The following is a 21,636-nucleotide window of genomic DNA, read 5'->3' as shown; positions in this document are numbered from 1 at the left end:
TTGTATACTGTACATAATTAAGTAAATATATACGAAGAAAACATATTTTTTATGAAAGAGCGAGAATTAGAATGAGAAAAATAAAAATAAAAATACCGCGACGTGCTTAAAAATTCAACTAGCATGGGGTATTTTTCCATTGTTACTGTTTTTGGTGATGTCTCTCTACCTTGTGTTAAATTAAAATAAAGACATAAAGGGTAATAATAAAGAAGTAATTTTCGTGAACTAAAAAATGAACTGATGTATTAAGAGAATTGGTATATTGTTTAACTTTATAACATGAATCAAAATATTTTACGGTTTTGGGTACTTTACCCCGGAGAAAATCTTATAATACTATAAGAATCAGGAAAGGCATAATATTAAAATATGAAGATGGTTTTGTCATTTGCTTGAACATGAAATGATTATCTAAATTTAACAAAACAGATAATAATCTGAGTTCATGATCTTGTATAATATATTTTATATTAGTGTATATACGAACCGTACTAGCTGTAGAGGTTATTCACAATTCACGTGAATAAATATATTATATTTTCTTGAATTAGTATTATGTTTTAATGCTTGGCCTATTGTTTTCATACAAAGGAGAATTTTTAGAAACAATAGTTTATATATCTATAAAAATATATTACGATATTATGTCTAAATATCGTTATTACATCATTTGGACAGCCATTCTGTTTGTTGGTTTTATATAATTTGATTGCTCATCATATATACAATAAAAAATATCATATAATGAAAATATTATTTTTGACTAAGAGTATTATAGTTAAAGCAGCACGAAACCTTTCTTAAGATTGTTCATTATCATTTTTCAATTCTTCTCTAGGTTAGAGATAAAAATGATTTTATGTAATTTAAATAATTTGTCACTATTAATTACGGAATTAAATCGATTTCTTCTAGGGGTAGATATATGTCTTAGTTATGTGCATAGGCCAACAAAAATCTCAAAGAGAGTCACTCTTCAGTCATTCCAGTTATGATTCATCAAACGATCTCTCTTGATCATTTATAATTTCATGTTTTGTTTTGTTTTTTATTTAGTTTTCTATATATTTTATATGTGTCTATACAAATGTCTATCGAATTATATTTGTCCAAAATAGGAGAATATAATAATATAATTTAGCAAAAAAAATTTACAGTGAAGTTACAACTCAAATTTTAATTCTTTTTAATAGTTCATAGATGATGTATCCAATGAACTGTTAAAAACAAAAAATCGGTAATAGCGAAAAAAAAATAGTAATAATATAAATATGTCGTAGTTGTCAATAATAGTCGTTTCTAAAGTGCTGTGTTCTAAGTGTTTGTAATGTCCCTCATATATATTTTATGAGACTTGTTTGTCCCTTAATGTTCTTTGGTTTCTTTCAGAGAACATTACTCAAATATAAATATTTAGTTTGTTATTCTTAATGTTCTAAGACAGTTGCCCATCTGATATTCTTCTCGGTAGAATTCCTTGTCTTATAAGAAGTAGTACTAGAGTCAAATTCAAATCCTCTTATTAATGCAGCGTCGTTGATATTATCTTCTTTTTTGGATTTATAAAATTCATCTGAATCCTCAAATTTAAATAATTCATCGTCACCGGAATCATCATAATTGTCATTTCCGTACCATTCCAATTTCATTTTCTTATATTTTTGTTTAATTTCAGAATTCACAGGAATAGTAATGCGTTCCCAAATGTTTGTTATAAGTGGAAGTTTACTATCTTCTTTATTCACAGTAGCGTTTATTTCAGTAGCAAAAATTGTTGCGTCCTGAAGGGAGCCTTTTGAAGAACTAACTAAAAGGTTAAGAGAACCCTCTTGTATTTTTAAAATGGATCTCTTTGGTTTATCATAATGGTGGCATGGGATATGTTTAAGTTTTTTTGAAATCCTTATTTTCTGTTTCTTAATTGGTCTTGCCTCTGAAAGTATCTTATTTTTATAATCAGTCAAAGTAGAATGTAACATTTTATTTAATTCAAAGGCTTCCTTATTAGCCAACGGTTTTGTATTCCATATTAGATTGTCCACGTTGAAAGGATCAATATATTCATTCTTTGATAATGCTGGAGAATATGATGGTAAAGGTGGGACGTCACAGAAGGGACTAACCGATCCAAAATCAGATACCGGTGATATGCTTTCATTATCAGCGTTTAGTTTCCTACCTAGTACATCTTCGTACACGACAGGTGACATATTGTCTTCGCTTTCAATTAGATTATTAGATTCAATTGTCAATCTTTGAGGAATAACATTGGTTGAATTGGATCTTATTGAGGGACGAGAAAATCTATAAGGTTTAGATGGTGTAAAATTCCGTAACGTAAATTCCTCGGTATTAGGTAAAACAGGCTTCTTTGATGGAGTAGAAGGTAACTCAATCATCGAGGATGTCTTTGAGGTTGGAGTAGAGAGGGTTACAACTTCTGTCATCTTCTTTTCTTTTTCTTTTTGATTAATTGTTTTATTGTTGATTAATGGTTGAAACAAGTTTGAAATCGTATGGATATTTTCTGTTTCTTTATTTCTTTAATTTATAATTCAATTGAGATCTTCAGAATCGATGTCCTTATTTTCTTCTATAATATCAAATATGTTGAACCAAAACCCTCTATTGTTATATTAAATAAATATAATAAAAAGTGAAACTTCTTAAATAATAAAAAGAAAATAAACGACAAAATAGGCGGTTTACGAAGGAACGAAACAAGATTTATTGATTAGGTATCTGGATACATATATGCACTTGTATATATATGTGGATAATTGCATGTATGTATATGTAGTACTTAAGGTACTTGAACATTTAATTGGTCATAAAAGTTATGCGATACACTACAAATTGTCTTGTTCATGTTTGGAAACATAATTGATGAACTGTTCATCAATTATACGGTGTCATAGATTAATCTAAAAAACTTTAATAACAAATTGATATGTACTTCACTATATCATATGTAGAGCATGTCATTATATTTTATTAATGACACTCTATTGATTCCTCCGTTTTATTCTTTGGAATTATTGTCTAGTTTGTTTGTCATTTTCATTTTTAACGTCCATGCGGCCCGTTTTTCCAAAGAACTAACGGAAATGGAAATTTTGTAAACAAACAAAACGGACTTCGTACATCGAGAATGTTTTTGGTTTAAGAGGGCTGCAGGTTTCATCCATCACGAACTGTCACCTTCTTTTTTGTTTATTTTGTTTCCAATTTTACTAAAGAAGAGTGGTAATTGACTAATTTCAAAAAAATTTAAGTCCTAGAGGGGCTTCAACAGTAATTTTATAAAGATGATTTCTCTGAAATTGGTAATTATTGCATTTAACGAACAAAACAAAAATATAGTGTGTTAGCTATCTTTGAGGTTTCCAGCTTCAGTTTGTCTACGGTATAAGATGTACAATTCCGGTAAACAATATATGTTTACTGGACTTGAATGCTTATCAGTTTATCTTTTGGGAGAATTTTTATTCTTATTCAGTGAGATGTCTTAGATTTAATCAACTCTATAAAGAATGCTGATACTTTAAAAACAAAACAAAATTAAGGAATTGAGTCTTTGTACTATTGTAATTAATTCCTAATTTGATATTTGAATTTGAATAGAAAATGTGTGTGCTACAGAATTGTTGAACTACAAGTCTATTATCATGAGAGAAAAAAAAAAATAATATCTGCAATTAAAATAATTGCACTTCCCCCACTATTCTCATCATATGTTATTAAAGTTTTGACCACTGCGTACCTTAATCTGGTGCTTCTATTGCTTTGTATTTTTGTTATACTCTTTTCGGGCCGGTTGTTGCATTTTTTTATATTCCCTGTATTTATATTTTACCCTTTCTGGAATAAACTTTCCCAAAAAAAGTGGAAACACTTGATTTTTGAAGCAATTTAAGGAAAAAGAAAAACATATAGGCACAGTTTCATATATGTTAATGGAAACCTGTAGTTCTTTTGATTCCAACCTTTGTCTATTGTTGGCTTTCTCAACAATGGAAGTACAGCTTGATAGGCTGCCGTTTCGGGTGATACTGTTTAAAGCCTCTTTCCAAGTATAATTTTTAATATTGAGGTTAACTAAAGTAGAGAACTGACCATTACATGTCCTCTTCGAGCTAAGTTTATAGTTGTTTATTTACTTTTCAAAGAGTTTCACCGTTCTTATTCCTCCTCAGATAAAGTTTTTATACTAATTACTTTTCCGAATATGTCGTATATGCTTCTATTACTTCTTTCAATTTAGATTTAGATTCTTGTTTACATGAAACACATTTATAAATTTTCTAACAACTTTATGGCAACAGGAATTTGCTATGGTAACGAATATCTAATATGTGAATATGTTTACTTTATTCTCTAATTAGTAAATGATATGTGCATGGATTCTATTATCCATGACGTATCTTTTTTTTTTTGCAATAAAGTATTTAGAAAGTGCTGTTGATTTGTATTTCAATCAAATGTTATTTATTATCTTTTCGTTTTAAGTGTTGTACTGAAAACTAAACATCAGAATATCACTAAATGGATAGTCTCTCTTCTTTTTTTAAAAAAAAACTGGTCGAACCATACGATGTTTATTAAATTACATCATTATATGTAAGTCAAAATAACTAACTAACTAACTAACTAACAATTAAACAAATCAAGTAAGTTAATATGGCAATATTTAAACCACTACGATATGATAGAGCCGTCCTGATACATTCATAATGTTTAAAACATATATAAGAAATTTAAATACCCATAAGAACTTATTTATTTTATATACCAGATCTTGAGGCAAGACAAAATATATTCAACAAATATTTGGTGGAACCGTTATATAAACTGTTTAAAAGAGAGAGAAAATCAGTTTATTATAAATTTCCAACTGTTCAAGATTTTGATTTTTGAAATGATGGTATATCACTTCACCTGCCATGTATATTTAATTTAATACATACAAAAATCTTGAAAAGAAGAATACAATACAAGCTCACAAATTCGTAATGTGTTATATGATTTCACCGACATTGAAAGCTTGTTTTTTTATCCACTCTCTGTTCACTTTCTATATTACTTAGTTTTAAAAAATCTTGGAAGATTCTTTTTTTTTCTCATCGGGAATTAGACGCCAAATTAGGGGTGTCGAAAATAGGTTTGTGTCACATAATATTTTTTCTTTGAAAATACAAAATAAAATATATAAATAATTTAAGAAATCAATATTCTTGTTTTTTATAAGAAAATATATTCCTTTCAAGAACTACTTTTATACTTCTTCTGTTTTTATAATTATTTTTTGTTATTTTGTAAATTTCTTACTCAATAGTCATTGATTGGCTATCATAACAAACTAATAAATTATTATAAAAAAACAATAAATACAAATGAGTCAAGACCAAACTTTAAGTGCTGGTAACTTTGTTCAACACTCACAAGTTAATTTAAACGAAACGGCTGTGGATGCTCCAGAAATTGAGCCAGAAATTGCTGAAGCCTCAACACCTATTGCTGCCGGTACTATCCACACTAAAAAAGTTCGTCTTGCCAAACATCCAATGAATGCAACCCAAGCAAAATATCATGAATTTAAAACAATTGAACATTTCAAAGAATACAAATTATATTCTGAAGCTAAGGCAAAAGCTACTAATATGGCAGTAGTACGGGTTGTAGACGCAAACATAAGGCCCATGGTTACCTCTATCCGTAGTTCGCCCGTTCTATTATCTACAAGGTTTATTACTGATTATTTGGATAAAGCTACTCTAGCTACTGTGATTTTTACTGAAAGGTTTATGCCTTGCATGAAAAAGACTGGTTCACAAGAAATTATGAAGACCATTACATATCCAATTGTTTTACCTTTACGTTTAACAAAGGATATTAAGGATGCTACTGTCGAAGTTACAACATATTTTATCTATAGGCCATATCACAATCAGTTAGTGAGGTTTAGACATTTTTACAATAGGAGATTCATTGATACTAAGAATAAGCCATTAATTAGGGGGAATCTTGATCCAATCATCAGTCCTTTAAACAATAATATTGAAAAGATAGTTAAAGCACGCTTCCCAGATATGATGGTCCATCATAAAGAGTCATTCTGTTGTGAGACATCAAGAAGTGCTTCATTGGTTTATGTCGTTACAAAAGGTACAAAAGCCTCTACCTTAAAACACATGACAAATAAAATGATGATGCCTTGTATGGCTGCTCACAAGGTTAATGAAATTTTTAATAAACATTTAGATAAGCAAGATGATTTAAGGTTAAGAAGTGTTTTGAGAGCTTCAGATGGTGCATTTAAAGAAATAGAAAAGGAAGCAATAAACTATTTAAGGAATAATCTCTTACCGAGGCGATTTAAAAAGGAACAAACCGAAGTTCTAGTTGAAATTCAATCAATTAATGAGGAATCCGAATTCCATATCCTTCCAATTGACGAACCAGCTGAAGCACAAGTACAAGCACAAGAATCCCACATCGCTGAAGACGTTGAAAATCCGGATCCGCTAAGAGAGGTGGACCATTCTTCTGCTAATAATGAGTCTACTGAAAATGCTACTTCTTTTCCTGTAAACCAACCAGTGGCAGTTTGAAAATAATTAAAAGGTGAACCCCGTTATTAAGGTATCAAAATTGAACTGCCCAAATTGATATTACGATCAATATAAAACTAATCTGCGTGCAAGATAATGTTACAAGTAGAAATTGGTTATGATTATTCTAATTCTGATGGTTACTAAGAATCCATTGCTAGATAGTAAAAATTATAATTCATCTTATCTTCTGGATTCAAATATCAAAATTAGCAAATATTCTATCACACTTTCTGAATGTGATTCTTCACTTTTTTTTGCTTCTCATTCAAGTTATTAATATAAAAAATTCTGTATACGTTTCACTATATAACATAAATAAAATTTAATAAATTTAACTATTATAAAGTATTTCACTTTTAAACAATTAATTTTGGTAATCGTGCATCCGTACATTTTGGGACATACACCCTTACATCTCTAAATTATCATAAAATAATATTTCTGATTTTTTTTTTGAATTTTTTTTTGAATTTTTTGGAACGGGCAAAACAATAACTAAGCAAAAACAAAAAACATATTGGAAGGCTTCCTCATTTACCTTTAGGCTCTCACAGCAACCATAACCACCACGGCCTAGATAATCAGTCCTCCCAAACACAATTGTGTTACACCAGATTCCCTGTCTAGGATAAACTGGTAAGCTGGAAAATTCAAATTTCGGAATCAATGGAGTTGGAGAAGGTTCTCTCTAACGGAAAATTGTTACCATCAACTATTGTATTACCATTTTACCATTACTTACTGTGGACTTCAGTTAATGGCAGAGCTGTGAACTTTTGGTAAATACTTTACATTACTCCTTGTAAGATGGGTTACCACGAATTGGCACTAGATACACAGCTATCTCCTAAGTAGAAGTAGTAAGTAGTTAGAAGTTAAGTGACCTTTAAAGACATCTTGTTTATTATATATTATTGAAGTTGCAAGACAAGTACAGTAAGAAAAAAGTGAGTAAATACATACACATAGGATGATTAAAACTGTTTAAATTCAATAACATCTAGGTAGAAGTTGATATACTCTCAGTACTATGGAATAAGGAATATTTGATAATTGATATTGATATAAGTTGTAGGTTATGTTGAACCTATTTACGTATTGTAATATGGATAACCTACCGTGCATTTATCTATGTTGGTCGAATTATAAAGGAAGTGTTGATATATTTAGATTTATTCTAGAAAGATGTTACTATGATGAAAATATATATGTTGAACTACTGATCAGTTACAATGGAGATAATATAATTTTTTGAAAGCAATGAAATGGACTATCAAACTAATAGATAATGAAGAATTGAGAATTGAGACAGTTAGAATCTAATACTCCTAAACATTCTCGTGAATGATTTCATAATAAATAATAATTACTAACAAAATTTGTAATTCTATTTGAAATAATATTATTACTTTCGTATTTACAGTGGCTCATTTCAAGGAATACCAAGTTATTGGTCGTCGTCTACCAACCGAATCCGTTCCAGAACCAAAGTTGTTCAGAATGAGAATCTTTGCTTCTAACGAAGTTATTGCTAAGTCCCGTTACTGGTACTTCTTGCAAAAGCTACATAAGGTTAAGAAGGCTTCTGGTGAAATTGTTTCCATCAACCAAATCCACGAAGCTCACCCAGCCACTGTCAAGAACTTCGGTCTATGGGTCAGATACGACTCCAGATCTGGTACCCACAACATGTACAAGGAAGTCAGAGATGTCTCTAGAGTCAACGCTGTTGAAACTTTGTACCAAGACATGGCTGCCAGACACAGAACCAGATTCAGATCTATTCACATCCTAAAGGTTGCTGAAATTGAAAAGACTGCTGATGTCAAGAGACCATACGTCAAGCAATTCTTGACCAAGGATCTAAAGTTCCCATTGCCACACAGAGTCCAAAAGTCTACCAAGACTTTCTCTTACAAGAGACCAACCACTTTCTACTAAGCTGGTTATCCTATTTAACTTTTATCTAGTGAATTTGTATAATTTTGGTATGTAGATTTTTCATTAAAAACAACAAATATTGTTATCATAAAAAAAGAATTTGACAATCCTGTAGAGCTGCACAAAAGTGAGGTAGAGGGTTCAATTATATGTGCTTATGTATTTAGTTTAATAATGACCAAATCTAGGCGAATATGTTATTAAATGAAACTGGACGTATATTAAGTACTTCAATTCAATTTGTTGTATTAAAAGTTGGTACAAAAGTTTCTTAAGAGATCGCGTACAAACTAAGGATCATCTTCGGGCATTACGATTCTTGAATCCGCCCACTATTATAAGTTTCTATTTGTTTGTTTTGTTTTGTTTAGTTTATTTTTCCGTCTTCACTATGTATTATCCCCAGCATGTACGTAAGCAATATAAAGACCATTAAGTACGTGGGGCAAGATAGTAGAACAACTTATATAAACAGTGAAAAATAGTTATACATTATTTATAGAAAGGTTGAAGTTCCAAACAGATTACTCTAACATTTACAGTTCTTTTAATTTTAGTTTAATTTTAAAAGGTCGATCACTAATTGATAATCTTAACAATAATGTCAACAAGTCAATCGATCAAAGTAAATGATGAAATTAATAATATAACATCCAGGAAGAAAGGGAGCAATAAAACCAAGTCAAAGGATGGAGTTACTGAAAGTACAAGTGATGATATTCATCTACCAGTAACAGAAATTCATTTGAAATCCCATGAATGGTTTGGCGATTTCATCACGAAACATGAAATACCACGTAAGGTGTTCCATTCTTCGATAGGGTTTATTACATTATATTTATACACTCAGGGGATAGATTATAGATCTGTTGCAACACCTCTAATAATAGCTTTCGTGAATATATTTATATTAGACCTGATCAGATTACGTTGGTCGTTTTTTAACAAACTTTACTGCCGTTGTGTTGGTGCATTAATGAGAAAGAAAGAAATACATACATACAATGGTGTATTATGGTATCTGTTAGGTTTAATATTTTCTTTTTCTTTCTTTTCCAAAGATGTCTGTTTGATTTCTCTATTTTTGTTAAGTTGGTCAGATACTGCTGCTTCTACATTTGGTAGAAAATATGGACATCTAACACCAAAGATTGCAAGAAATAAATCCTTGGCAGGTTCTTTGGCTGCATTTACTGTTGGTTTATTGACCTGTTTGGTATTTTATGGATATTTTGTTCCTCATTACAACTATTTAAATAAAGAGGGTGAAATTATGTGGTCCCCAGAGAGCAGTAGATTAGGGCTAATGAATTTGTCATGGTTAGGAGGTTTAGTTGCTGCATTAAGTGAAGGCATTGATATATTCAATTGGGATGACAATTTTACCATTCCTGTTTTATCTTCGATATTTTTACATAGTGTAATCTACTTATTTAGAAAATAGGAAGATTGAGTTTGATTACTTTCTAAAACATATTAACTCTTTAAAAAGAACTTTTGATCAATGATCTGAGAATATTAAAAGTTTTCAATGCTTATTGTTTCTTTAGTTTGGTATATTCCATACTAAGATAAAAGTACAAAGAATATTCGTTGGTATCATTTTAATCACCAACCACTTCTTTTAGAGAATAATTTAATATTCTTCATGATTTTTTAAACGGTTTCCCGATAAGAACTCAGACAAGTATTATTAAGATTGAAAGATCTCTCATCGGGAGAGTTCTGTCTACCTACCTACATATTTTTTATTTCCCAATATACATTTTCCTCACATTATTTATAGATAGATAAAAGAAGCAAAAAATGCTTTGATTTAATTATTAATATTCATTTCTGCTACATCTCCAAATGTCTCTCAATCGTTAATTATCGTTAATTATCGTTAAACTACATATATTTAAAAATTACATAGCTAAAACGTGACATTAATTAAATTTTCACTAAAATGAAGAGCACCATTGACGGCGAGTGAAAAAAAAAATTTAGTTGTTTTTTTTTTTGAAGATTTTGCACGATGCTCTGCGAAACAGCGAAAATTTTCTTAGCTCATCGAGGATCCATCCATTTTTTTCAATTTTTTTTTCATAGGTATATAGAAATTAAGAAATATTTGAGAAGGTTATTAAAAGATACTATTGGTTAAGAGTTAGATTCTTCTATCAAGCAGAATTTCAGATCCTCCAAAGACCACCAATATGTCATACGTTTTAACCGAAACCTCTGCAGGTTACGCTCTATTGAAGGCCTCTGATAAGAAGATCTACAAGTCAACCTCTCTATTGGATGATTTAAACTCCTCTGACAAGGTCCTAAAGGAGTTCAAAATTGCTGCATTCTCTAAGTTTAACTCTGCCGCAAATGCTTTGGAAGAAGCTAATTCTATTATTGAAGGTAAAGTTTCTCCACAATTGGAGAAACTTTTGGAAGAAATCAAGAAGGATAAGAAGAGCACTTTAGTGGTTAGTGAAACTAAACTGGCTAACTCCATTAACAAGCTTGGTTTGAACTTTAATGTTGTTTCCGATGCTGTCACTCTAGATATCTATAGAGCTGTCAAGGAATATCTACCAGAATTACTACCAGGTTTAAACGATTCTGATTTGAGCAAAATGTCTTTAGGTCTAGCTCACTCCATTGGTCGTCATAAATTGAAGTTTTCTGCTGATAAGGTCGATGTTATGATTATCCAAGCTATTGCTCTTTTGGATGACTTAGACAAAGAATTGAATACATACGCTATGAGATGTAAGGAATGGTACGGGTGGCATTTCCCTGAACTAGCTAAGATCGTTACTGACTCAGTCGCTTACGCTAGAATTATTTTGACCATGGGTGTTAGATCCAAGGCTGCTGACACAGACTTGAGTGAAATCTTACCAGAAGAAGTCGAAGAGCGTGTTAAGACCGCTGCTGAAGTTTCCATGGGTACCGAAATTACAGAGGATGATTTAGACAACATTAAGAACTTAGCTGACCAAATTGTCGACTTTGCTGCATACAGAGAACAATTATCCAACTATTTGGCTGCTAGAATGAAGGCTATTGCTCCAAATTTGACCCAATTAGTTGGTGAACTAGTTGGTGCTAGATTAATTGCCCACTCTGGTTCTCTAATATCTTTGGCTAAGGCTCCAGCCTCCACCATCCAAATTCTTGGTGCCGAGAAGGCTTTATTCAGAGCATTGAAGACTAAGCATGATACACCAAAATACGGTCTTTTGTACCATGCCTCCTTAGTCGGTCAAGCTACCGGTAAGAACAAGGGTAAGATTGCTAGAGTTCTAGCTGCTAAGGCCGCTGTCTCTATACGTTATGATGCTTTGGCTGAAGACAGAGATGACTCTGGTGACGTGGGTCTAGAAGCTAGAGCCAAGGTTGAAAACAGATTATCACAAGTTGAAGGTAGAGATCTAAGAACTACTCCAAAGGTTGTCCGTGAAGCCAAGAAGGTTGAGATGACTGAAGCTAGAGCTTACAATGCTGATGCTGATGCTGTCACTGAACCAGCTGCTGAAACTGCTGACTCTGATGATGAAGATGAAGATGAAGATGAAAAGAAAGAAAAGAAGAAGGAAAAGAAGGACAAAAAGAGAAAGAGAGATGAAGATGAAGACTCTAAGAAGTCCAAGAAATCCAAGAAGGAAAAGAAGGAAAAGAAGGAAAAGAAGGAAAAGAAAGAGAAGAAGGAAAAGAAGTCTAAGAAAGAGAAGAAATGATTTAGTATTTGCATAACTAATCTAGTATTCCGGCTCCCTCCATTCATTCATCATTTAATCCTAAAATAATATAAAAAATCTGTAAATTAGTATATGAAGAATAAACACATACACAAGTAATGTTTATAAAACTCAAAAAAGATAATCATTTGTGTAAAAATAGCATAAATACTGAAGGTTGTATCGCCTTTATGTATCATTAGTTGTAATTTTTGTTTGTCTGTTTACATTTGATTAACAAATTTTTATCTCATCGGACATTCATCAATATTTAAGATTCTTAAACAGTAATATTTTTTGACCGTATTCAACCTGATAGAGACAAACATTATCAAGTACTCCATAGTATTCATCTCGAGAGGTATTCATAGTTTATCCAACAGCAGAAATTGATTCATGCTTTATTAATATAATGGCTGAGGAAATTTCATTATCACTAGAAGAGACCAATAAGATACGAATTCAGTTAGGTTTAAAACCTATTGTGCTTGCTGATTCTGGTACTACTAGTGGAAACAATCATAAGTTACCTGAAGTTCGAGGAGACCAGAAGGATATAAAGACACAATTTATAGATGAAAATAGGATCAGTAATATTAGAAAACGTTTAAACAAAGCATCACAGCAGATAATTCTTAACTTAAATGACGAGTCACAAACAAATGAAGGATGGTTGAACAAAGTTGGAAGTCAAGACAAAAACCATACTGTGAATATATCATTTGACGATGAAGTAGAAGATGACGATGATGGAAATATGCCTGTATTGAAATTGTCGCATAAGCTTAGCGAATTTCAAAATGGGAAGGATATCATCTTAACGTTGAAAGATAAGAGTATAAATGATGACAAATCTGACGATGATGTTTTAGAAAATGAGGCCTTATCTACATTCAAAGATCAGAGTAAAAATTTGAAATTAAAAGATATGAATAAAGAAAGAAGGCGAAAGAAATACACTTTGAATGTATCAAGTAAAGACTTGGAGGATCAAGACTCAGATAAAGAAGAGCAAGGATCAGTTTTAAGGATAAACGCAAATTCTACCATTCCAACAGATATTGAGGAACAGGGTCATGTGATTGACAACAATGAAAAGGTCAACAAAATAAAAGTTGAATTTTCCGATAATGACAGTGAAGATGACTTTAATGGTGGTGACTTTAAGGTTGCAAAAATTAAAAAGAGAAAAATTAAAGATTTCAAATCAATTAAAAAACGTAAAAAGATCAATTTACCTTCATTGATTAAAGAAGTTAAACTTATTGATGAGGATGAGGATGAGGATGATTTGTTAAGCTTGAAAATAAACCGTACAACTGATAATTTTAAGAAAGAACGACCCGACTTGGTTAATGAAGCTGAACACGATATTAAAAAGGAGGCAATGGAAAATCGGAGAAGAGAAATGGAGATTAGAAAGCTTCGTAATAATGATAAGGTAGCAGCAACTGGCGGGGGTTTGATGATTGATGAATCGGCCAGTTTCTTAACTAAGTTGAATTCTAAATTGATTGAGTCCGATGACGAGAAAGAAAATGCGATTGTAGATGATATATTTACTGAAGAAGATAAAACACATACGTCTACACCATACAATCGTTTAGAATCTACTCTACCATCTATTCCAAATGACAAGACCCAAAGTGATACTAGTGCTAATAAAGAGGTTACTTTTTCTAGCGGTTTGGCCTCAACTTTGCATTTTCTTCAGGACCGAAATGTTTTACCTACGAAACAAGAAATAACTGATAATCCTTCTAATGATGAATTATTAAAGTTGAAGAAAAAAATTGGACATCGAAAGTTAGAGGAAGAAAGAGAAAAGAAATATGGCTCAGATACTCGAATTCAGAAGGATCAACGTACAGTATCCAATATACAGAGTGAAATATTGAAGGAATATAACCCAGAGATTAATCTTGTGTATAGGGATGACAATGGAAATGAATTAACGACAAAAGAAGCATATAAAAAATTATCTCAACGATTCCATGGGACCAAAAGTAACAAACGGAAACAGGCAAAGTTCGATGAGCGTGTTCAACAAAGAAATACACAGAAACGATCAGCAATGCAATCCAACTTTTTTGAGTCGATAACTAACAATAAAGAAGGAGAATGAACTTATTGAATATTATATTACTATTTTTTTAATCATATATAATCATTTATATCTCAATTACAAGAATAACTTTGGTAAGTAATGTATTTTTTTTTATATTATCACTTTTTTCTTTTTGTTTACTTTTTTTGATATTTAGTACCATTTCTAATACTTTAGTGAAATCAATAATTCAAAGAATAATCAAAAAATTTAAGTTGACGCGAATTCTTCATTTTCTTTTTTCTAAGCGATCTTTATGCTTATTGAATAACAGAATTTTTTTTCACTCCATTAGGACAAAAGATGAAATCTATAACAGATACACATACGTAAGAAACGTTACAGTCCATAATAAACTTAATGCAACATCTTAGAACTAGTAGAAATACCCATATTAATAACCTAAATAGTTATTTATAAGTACGCTGTGCCGTTGGTTTACATAGGTTGATAATTAGAACCAAAAAAGGAACGAATCATCAAATATAGACCTATTTCTATTCATTATATTGACCTATTTCTATTCATTATATTGTTCGAGATACCTAAATTCACAACACCATTTTCTTATAGTTGATCTCATCTCATTTGATATTTATAATTTAAAATCGAATATCTATTCTTCCCTTTGGAAACATACCGATAAATATTGTTGATGAGTAGCATAGAGACAAACGGTATCACATCGGTGACGAAGAAACGTCGTGGTTCGACCCATAAGAACTTATTTGATTCAGATCTCTACAGTATTCCTAATGAACCAAACAGTTTGTACCAGCAACGGAAAGCTGAAAAGTTACGAAATACACATTACCAAAGCCATGGCTCTGTGTCAAGTCAATTAGCTGACTTGTGGACATCTCTAACGTCATGTATCTCCAAGGAATACACTAACCAATACGATAAAGATTTTTGGCCTGAAATTAATATGAAAGTTGTCGTGTTATGTTTCCTATGGTATGTGACATCATCAATATCTAGTAATCTAGCCAAGACTATCTTGAAAAAATTTACACATCCTGTTGCCCTTACTGAATTACAATTTTTAGTGAGCGCCGTCCTTTGTCTGTCTTTTGCATGTGTCGTGAATATATTCCAAAGGCCTGAATTGAACTATGGTAGGTTTGCCAAGACACTTAGGAGTTTCCCTAACGGAATTCTTCCAACTTATATGAATGGCAATTTCAAAGAATGCATTAAGGAAAGATTTTTAAAACCAGATAAACTAGTTTTAATGACTACTTTCCCACTTGGTATCTTCCAATTTGCTGGTCATATAACATCACATAAAGCTACCTCGTTAGTTTCCATCTCTTTGGTTCATTCCATCAAATCATTGTCCCCAATCATTACGGTTGCCTATTATACTACATTTGAAAAGAGGAAATACAACCCTTTAACCTATTATACTTTAGGTCTTTTAATTTGTGGTGTCATGGTTACTTGTTGGTCAAGCCATAACCACCAAAGTAAGATGGATAATAAAAATAATGGTGGTATCCTATTCTTAGGAATAATTTATTCCTTCATCTCTACAATAATATTCGTGACTCAGAATATCTTCGCAAAGGGTGTACTGAGTGTAAAATTGCAAAAAGAAGGTGTTCTATCTTCACGTTCAAGGGAAACTAAAAAGGAAAGTCGAGAGAATTACACTTCTACCGCACAGATAGATAAGATAACTATCTTGTTCTATTGCTCTTGCATGGGATTCTTACTTACCTTGGGCCCCTTCCTTACAAATGAGCTATTGCATGGTTCTAGTCTTCGAGCAGATATGAATATGACTGTTTTCTTATTGACTTTATTCCATGGAATAACTCATTTCATTCAAGCAATGTTGGCATTCCAATTAATTGGTCTTTTATCTACCGTGAATTATAGTGTTGCTAACATTATGAAACGTATTGTAATCATCTCAGTAGCATTAATTTGGGAGTCTCATCTCAGTTTCATGCAATTCTTTGCTTTACTTTTAACCATTATGGGATTATATGGATACGATAGATGGGGTCTATCTCACAAGGAATCTCGACAATTATAGAGATATAACAAGAACAACTTGACAAATTCCTCTTTAGTCAACAACCAAACATAAATAAATACATACCGTTATCTACTAATAATCACAAGAGTTAATTCCGGTGAATTTTGAGAAACACCTGCCAATTTGTATATATATGTCAGTTCATTGGTGTAGCAGGAACTATAAACTTCGGGAAGCGAGTCCCGATGCCGCAACGGCGCCATAACAAAAACAGAAGCATTCTGCAGAGACAACACAAAAAGACACATTATATACAACATTTAGTCCTTTCTATATAGAATTTTTTTTTATTATCTTGAAGTTAAAGGTGAGCTGTATTCTCTAGAATCATATCATCTTCTTGTATATATCGTTAGATATATAGATTTCATAAAAGAAACTGATGTAAGAACAATAAATAATTTAAAAACAAACAAACAACCTCTATGTGCAAACGTACAAGTTTTTGTTCTTTTGGATAAAACAATATTAAAAAATAACAACAAGGATAATCAAGGCAATATTATCTTCCCCTTATTCTAGATAAGCTAACTTTATAGTAGGACCAATTAAAGTATTTTCTGTAGGATGGAAGATCAGCCCAGGTACTTGTTTCAAGCTTGCTCTTGTTGAAAGATCATCAAAGGAGAGAGTTTTGATAAGCCCGTTAACGGCTCTGCCTCTCCTACTAAAATGAAAGCCCTTAAACACCAAAACGCATGCAAGTTAATCAGAAAAAAATATAAAATCTAATTAATTTTTCCCGCAAGGGTGTGCATCGCAATGATGTTTGCATACCTGTAATTAGGAAGATGACACACAAACAAAACACCTTCGACCACTTTCTTGGCTAACTTTCTTTTTTTTTATTTGTACAAAATAACAAGACCTTTTACTTCTTCTGTAAATATATTATTGGAATATATCATTAATTAAGGGTGACCGGAGCTGGTTCTTATTTCTATAACAACAAGCTCTGAATCGTTTCATTAACAGTATATACATAATCTATTAATAAATAAAATCTTTAACTGCTCCCCTTAAACCATAGTAATGATCACTTGTTCTTTTATTTTTTATTTTTTATTTTGTTATGTTCAAGTAAGATATTCCAACTAGTATTATGTCTCTTGTTGAAGCTACAGAGATGGGAACAACTCTTGAGATATTTTGTCTTCCTAAAGTAAAATCTAGACTCACACGGTGGAAATATAACTTCATTCGATGAGCATAAATAACCAAACACAATGAATTCGATGCAAAAATTTCATATATTAAATTCGGGGATGGGTTACCGGATTACTCGTCCACTAATAAAATATGCAAACTTTTTTTTCTTTTGTTCCTCTAATTATCTTATAAGAAAAGGCAATAAAAAAGAATTTTTTGTAAGAACAACAAAACGGCGTAATTTAAATAATCCGCCTTTCTTTTTTCTTTCCAGGTTCGGCTCTGCTGACGTTTCTTGGAGGATCTCGCGCTGTTGACTCATTTATTACTTTTCTTTTTGTTAATTTCTCGAGCGCAAAGCTAAAATACTTTCTTTTTTCTTCTTTCTTGGTGATCATAAATATTAATAATAATAATAAAAATAAATCAGTCACTTTTAATATGTGTCTTTTTTCTTTGTTATGGAAGAACGAAATACAATAGAGTAATGATGGTGTGGTGGACATATTTATGCACAGTGAATTTTACGGAGAAAAGAATATATACAACTTCTAATCATACCCCTAGGTATATTCAACTGTATATACAACTTACGAGTGTGGGATTGTCTCTTTTATAAATATTCATATTCTTGTCGTTCTTTTAATATATAAGATGCACTAATTAATAAAATTTTTAATAAGTATCTTTGGATAATTTATAATTCTATCTTAAACATTATTTATAATTTTAAAAATTGAATTTATACACATCAACAACAAAAAATTAATAATATTGATTACGACATTAGGATTTATAACATATAATCTGATACTTAATCAAACAAGAAGATAACATTTTTTAACTCTAACTAACAACCTGGATTACTAGCATTTTAAGAAAAAAACAACAGAAATCCATAAAAAAATAATTAATAAACAACTTTCATTATTTCTAAAACATATCTATAAAATTTTCTCCTTTAAAGATAATGAAAAATGCAAACTTATCAAATACGGCATCCTCAGACAACAAAAATATTTCAAATTTTAATTCTAACGACCTGTCACAAGTAGAAACAGCTGTTGCACGTCCACAACCTGCACGTTTCATGTCGTCTAGTTCCCTTGATGAAGATGCCATTATCACACCAGTCGAATCTGCTTCTTCATTTGATTACAAATCAATTGAATCTACTCCATCTGTATCATCGCTAACTTTTGATAAGAAGGACAAAACATTGGCGGTATATACTTCTACTAATGCTCTTGTCGGTGAAAAGACCCACGAACATTCTGATTCAGATGAATCAACTTTAAACGATGAAAAAGCATACACCGAAGATGATGATGACTTCCCAGAAGGTGGCCGTACTGCGTGGATGGTCGTGTTCAGTTCATTTTGTGGGTTTGTACCATGCTTCGGTCTAATGAATATCGGTGGTGTTATCGAAAATTACATTCAAGACCATCAACTAAAAGAGGAATCATCATCCACAATCGGTTGGATATTCTCTTTAATGTTCTTCATTTGCTTTTCATCATGTATCTTCAGCGGTACTTATTTTGATAGAAATGGGTTCAAAGCCCCAATCGTTGTAGGATCTTTACTTCACGTTGCCGGTATATTCTCATTGGCTAACTGTACCAAATATTGGCATTTTATCATCGCCTTCTCTATTTTATGTGGCCTGGCTAATGGTATCCTAATGTCTCCTCTAATGGGTGCACCTGCCCATTTCTTCAAGAGAAAGCGTGGTACTGCTACTGCCTTGGCAACCGTCGGTGGTTCTGTTGGTGGTGGTCTATTCCCATTAATGCTACGTAAGTTCTTCTCTATGGAGAAAATGGGTGTCAGTGACTATGGTTATATGTGGGGGATCAGAACCCTTGGTTTCATCGACTTAATTTTACTTTGTGTTTCTGTTACCTTAGGTAGAGAAAGACTACCTCATGTGGTAGACGCTCCAAGAAACAATGAATCTCGTTACAAACATATCTTAAGAGTGTATTTGTTACAAAGTCTAGATGTTAAGGCATTCCTTGACATGAAATATTTCTTTTGTGTTTTGGGAACTGTCCTAGGTGAACTTTCTTTGACTTCCGCTATTACTTATTACAGTTCATACGCAACGAGTCAAGGTATCAGTCAATCTGACTCGTACATGTTGATCATGACAATCAATTTGGTGGGGATCCCAGGGAGATGGGTACCAGGATTTTTAAGTGACGTTGTCGGAAGATTTAATATTGCCATTGTTACATTGACATCCTTATCCTTGATAATGTTCATTGGTTGGTTACCATTTGGTACTAACTTAAGGAACATGTATGCAATAAGTGTACTATATGGGTTCTTCTCAGGTTCCATCTTTTCTTTACTACCAGTCTGTTGTGGTCAAATTTCTAAAACTGAAGAATTTGGTAGACGTTACTCTACAATGTATTTCGTCGTTTCATTTGTGACATTGGCAGGTATTCCAATTACTGGTGCTATTATTGGCAACAAGTCCGTAACCAATTACCAACATTACGTTATATTTTCTGCAGCTACTTGTCTAGCTAGTGCAATTTGCTATGTTATCTCAAGAGCTTACTGTGTCGGATTTAAACTGGTGAAATTCTAAGTTATTAGACATGACCTTATTCATATCATAATCTGGGAAACTAAAAATATAAGAAGTTTCCTGATACTTCAATTTTATAGAAGTTTTTTTTATTCTAATTATACTTGTTCTGTTTAAACAATTAATATGATAATTATTAGTATTAATTTTTTTTTAACTGAACCGTCTTTAATTTTGTGTATATACCAATCTATAGTAATAATATCTTTTTTATACAATATCATGTAATGTCTAATATTGAATATTAGCTTTATTTGCTACAAGTTGGGTCAACATTTTTGTAAATATCATAGTCTATCCACTCATTAACACGACATCCTTGCAAAAGTTGCATCGCATATTCATTTTCGAAATAATTAATTAATTTACCTGAATTCTCAAAATCATAGTTTTCTTGGCCTTGCAATAACCTCAACATTCCTATCCTAAGATATATCAATGGAATGCGAAGTCCATTTATGAGTTTTAAACCGTCCTTAGTGAGAAGATGTGGTGAACACATAATGACAACAAACTTATCACGTTCGGAATTATTAACAAGTGACCCAAATGTCCCTACCAATTCCCTCAATTCTTTGGGGGTAACTTTACTCGAGGTGAAAGCTTTGCATTGGACTAAGGCCCTTAGCGATGTGACCTCATTTCCTGATTCAATTTTATTTGCAATCGGTGATAGACGGGCACCATTTACAGTACATCTTTTCGGAATTTTATCTCGATATGGTCCTAAAACCTGTTCCATTTTTTTATAAATGGGAACAACTGACCAATCTCCAGTAATATCAACGCCACCATCATGGGCCCCTCCAATTCTCTCGAGATTTGTCATGCCAAGTTTTTGACTCATTTCTCTCATTGCTATATTTTCATACAACGTACCCTGAAAGACAGTACTACCGGCCGTGTGCTTATTGAGAGAAATATACCGTTCAATAGCTGCATTAGTGATTTTTCTTACCTGTGAATATGTTATTCTCATGTCATTTGGCTTGGTCGTATTTGTATCATGAGTGATGCTAAATATACAAGTTTAGGTTGTCACATTTATCTGTGATATATTCATTTAGCTTCATTTTTTTTTTTAAAAAGAACCGAAGCTAACATTTACAAACCCAATATGATGGTCCCACCCGTAGTAGTATATTAAGAATCAGCCATCTAGTTGTTTGACACCAACTAATAGATCAAAATACGTGGTGCAAGGCAAACAAAACAAGCCAAATAAATACATACTTTACTTCAAATATGAGTACAGATAATCTAAATGTTTCTGATCCTAAATTGACCCAAAATGAGAAGTTTGACGAGACTGATGTAAAGAGCAAGGTGGTTCCTATCTTTGAATTGACAAACACCATAGAGAACTCTCTTGATGAACTTCAAGATAAAATGGATAAGAACGAAAAGGATTTTATGGCTGCTATGAACACTATTGAGCAAAAAATCAAAGA

At 31.9% G+C, this 21,636-nt stretch overlaps 9 protein-coding genes across 9 annotated transcripts; 7 read left to right on the top strand and 2 right to left on the bottom strand.

Annotated features, from left to right (window-relative positions):
• Positions 1 to 1,430: 1,430 nt before the first annotated feature.
• SFG1 (Sfg1p) lies at positions 1,431 to 2,450 on the bottom strand (the record flags this gene model as incomplete). The annotated part of the gene is made up of 1 exon (XM_041549049.1): positions 1,431 to 2,450. The coding sequence occupies one exon, from the start codon at positions 2,448 to 2,450 to the stop codon at positions 1,431 to 1,433; it is 1,020 nt and encodes a 339-aa protein (XP_041404983.1).
• A 2,946-nt stretch (positions 2,451 to 5,396) lies between these two features.
• On the top strand, positions 5,397 to 6,614 carry SPS4 (Sps4p; the record flags this gene model as incomplete). Its single annotated transcript, XM_041549048.1, has 1 exon — positions 5,397 to 6,614. The coding sequence occupies one exon, from the start codon at positions 5,397 to 5,399 to the stop codon at positions 6,612 to 6,614; it is 1,218 nt and encodes a 405-aa protein (XP_041404982.1).
• Positions 6,615 to 7,563: 949 nt separating this feature from the next.
• RPL20B (60S ribosomal protein eL20) lies at positions 7,564 to 8,558 on the top strand (the record flags this gene model as incomplete). The annotated part of the gene is made up of 2 exons (XM_041549047.1): position 7,564; positions 8,041 to 8,558. Coding segments are annotated over 2 exons (519 nt in total).
• A 601-nt stretch (positions 8,559 to 9,159) lies between these two features.
• DGK1 (diacylglycerol kinase) lies at positions 9,160 to 10,002 on the top strand (the record flags this gene model as incomplete). The annotated part of the gene is made up of 1 exon (XM_041549046.1): positions 9,160 to 10,002. The coding sequence occupies one exon, from the start codon at positions 9,160 to 9,162 to the stop codon at positions 10,000 to 10,002; it is 843 nt and encodes a 280-aa protein (XP_041404980.1).
• A 754-nt stretch (positions 10,003 to 10,756) lies between these two features.
• Positions 10,757 to 12,277, top strand: NOP58 (RNA-processing protein NOP58; the record flags this gene model as incomplete). The annotated part of the gene is made up of 1 exon (XM_041549045.1): positions 10,757 to 12,277. The coding sequence occupies one exon, from the start codon at positions 10,757 to 10,759 to the stop codon at positions 12,275 to 12,277; it is 1,521 nt and encodes a 506-aa protein (XP_041404979.1).
• Positions 12,278 to 12,689: 412 nt separating this feature from the next.
• Positions 12,690 to 14,402, top strand: SNU66 (U4/U6-U5 snRNP complex subunit SNU66; the record flags this gene model as incomplete). Its single annotated transcript, XM_041549044.1, has 1 exon — positions 12,690 to 14,402. The coding sequence occupies one exon, from the start codon at positions 12,690 to 12,692 to the stop codon at positions 14,400 to 14,402; it is 1,713 nt and encodes a 570-aa protein (XP_041404978.1).
• A 637-nt stretch (positions 14,403 to 15,039) lies between these two features.
• On the top strand, positions 15,040 to 16,428 carry SLY41 (Sly41p; the record flags this gene model as incomplete). Its single annotated transcript, XM_041549043.1, has 1 exon — positions 15,040 to 16,428. The coding sequence occupies one exon, from the start codon at positions 15,040 to 15,042 to the stop codon at positions 16,426 to 16,428; it is 1,389 nt and encodes a 462-aa protein (XP_041404977.1).
• A 2,122-nt stretch (positions 16,429 to 18,550) lies between these two features.
• MCH5 (riboflavin transporter) lies at positions 18,551 to 20,185 on the top strand (the record flags this gene model as incomplete). Its single annotated transcript, XM_041549042.1, has 1 exon — positions 18,551 to 20,185. One exon carries the CDS (start codon positions 18,551 to 18,553, stop codon positions 20,183 to 20,185), a length of 1,635 nt encoding a protein of 544 aa, XP_041404976.1.
• Positions 20,186 to 20,435: 250 nt separating this feature from the next.
• Positions 20,436 to 21,164, bottom strand: RRG7 (Rrg7p; the record flags this gene model as incomplete). Its single annotated transcript, XM_041549041.1, has 1 exon — positions 20,436 to 21,164. One exon carries the CDS (start codon positions 21,162 to 21,164, stop codon positions 20,436 to 20,438), a length of 729 nt encoding a protein of 242 aa, XP_041404975.1.
• Positions 21,165 to 21,636: the final 472 nt, after the last annotated feature.

Source organism: Maudiozyma barnettii (genome assembly GCF_903064755.1).
Source record: "Maudiozyma barnettii strain CLIB 1767 genome assembly, contig: KABA2_02, whole genome shotgun sequence".
Lineage (NCBI taxonomy): Eukaryota > Fungi > Ascomycota > Saccharomycetes > Saccharomycetales > Saccharomycetaceae > Maudiozyma > Maudiozyma barnettii.
The sequence above is the reverse complement of the archived record's forward strand: the minus strand, read 5'-3'. Positions and strand labels throughout refer to the sequence as shown.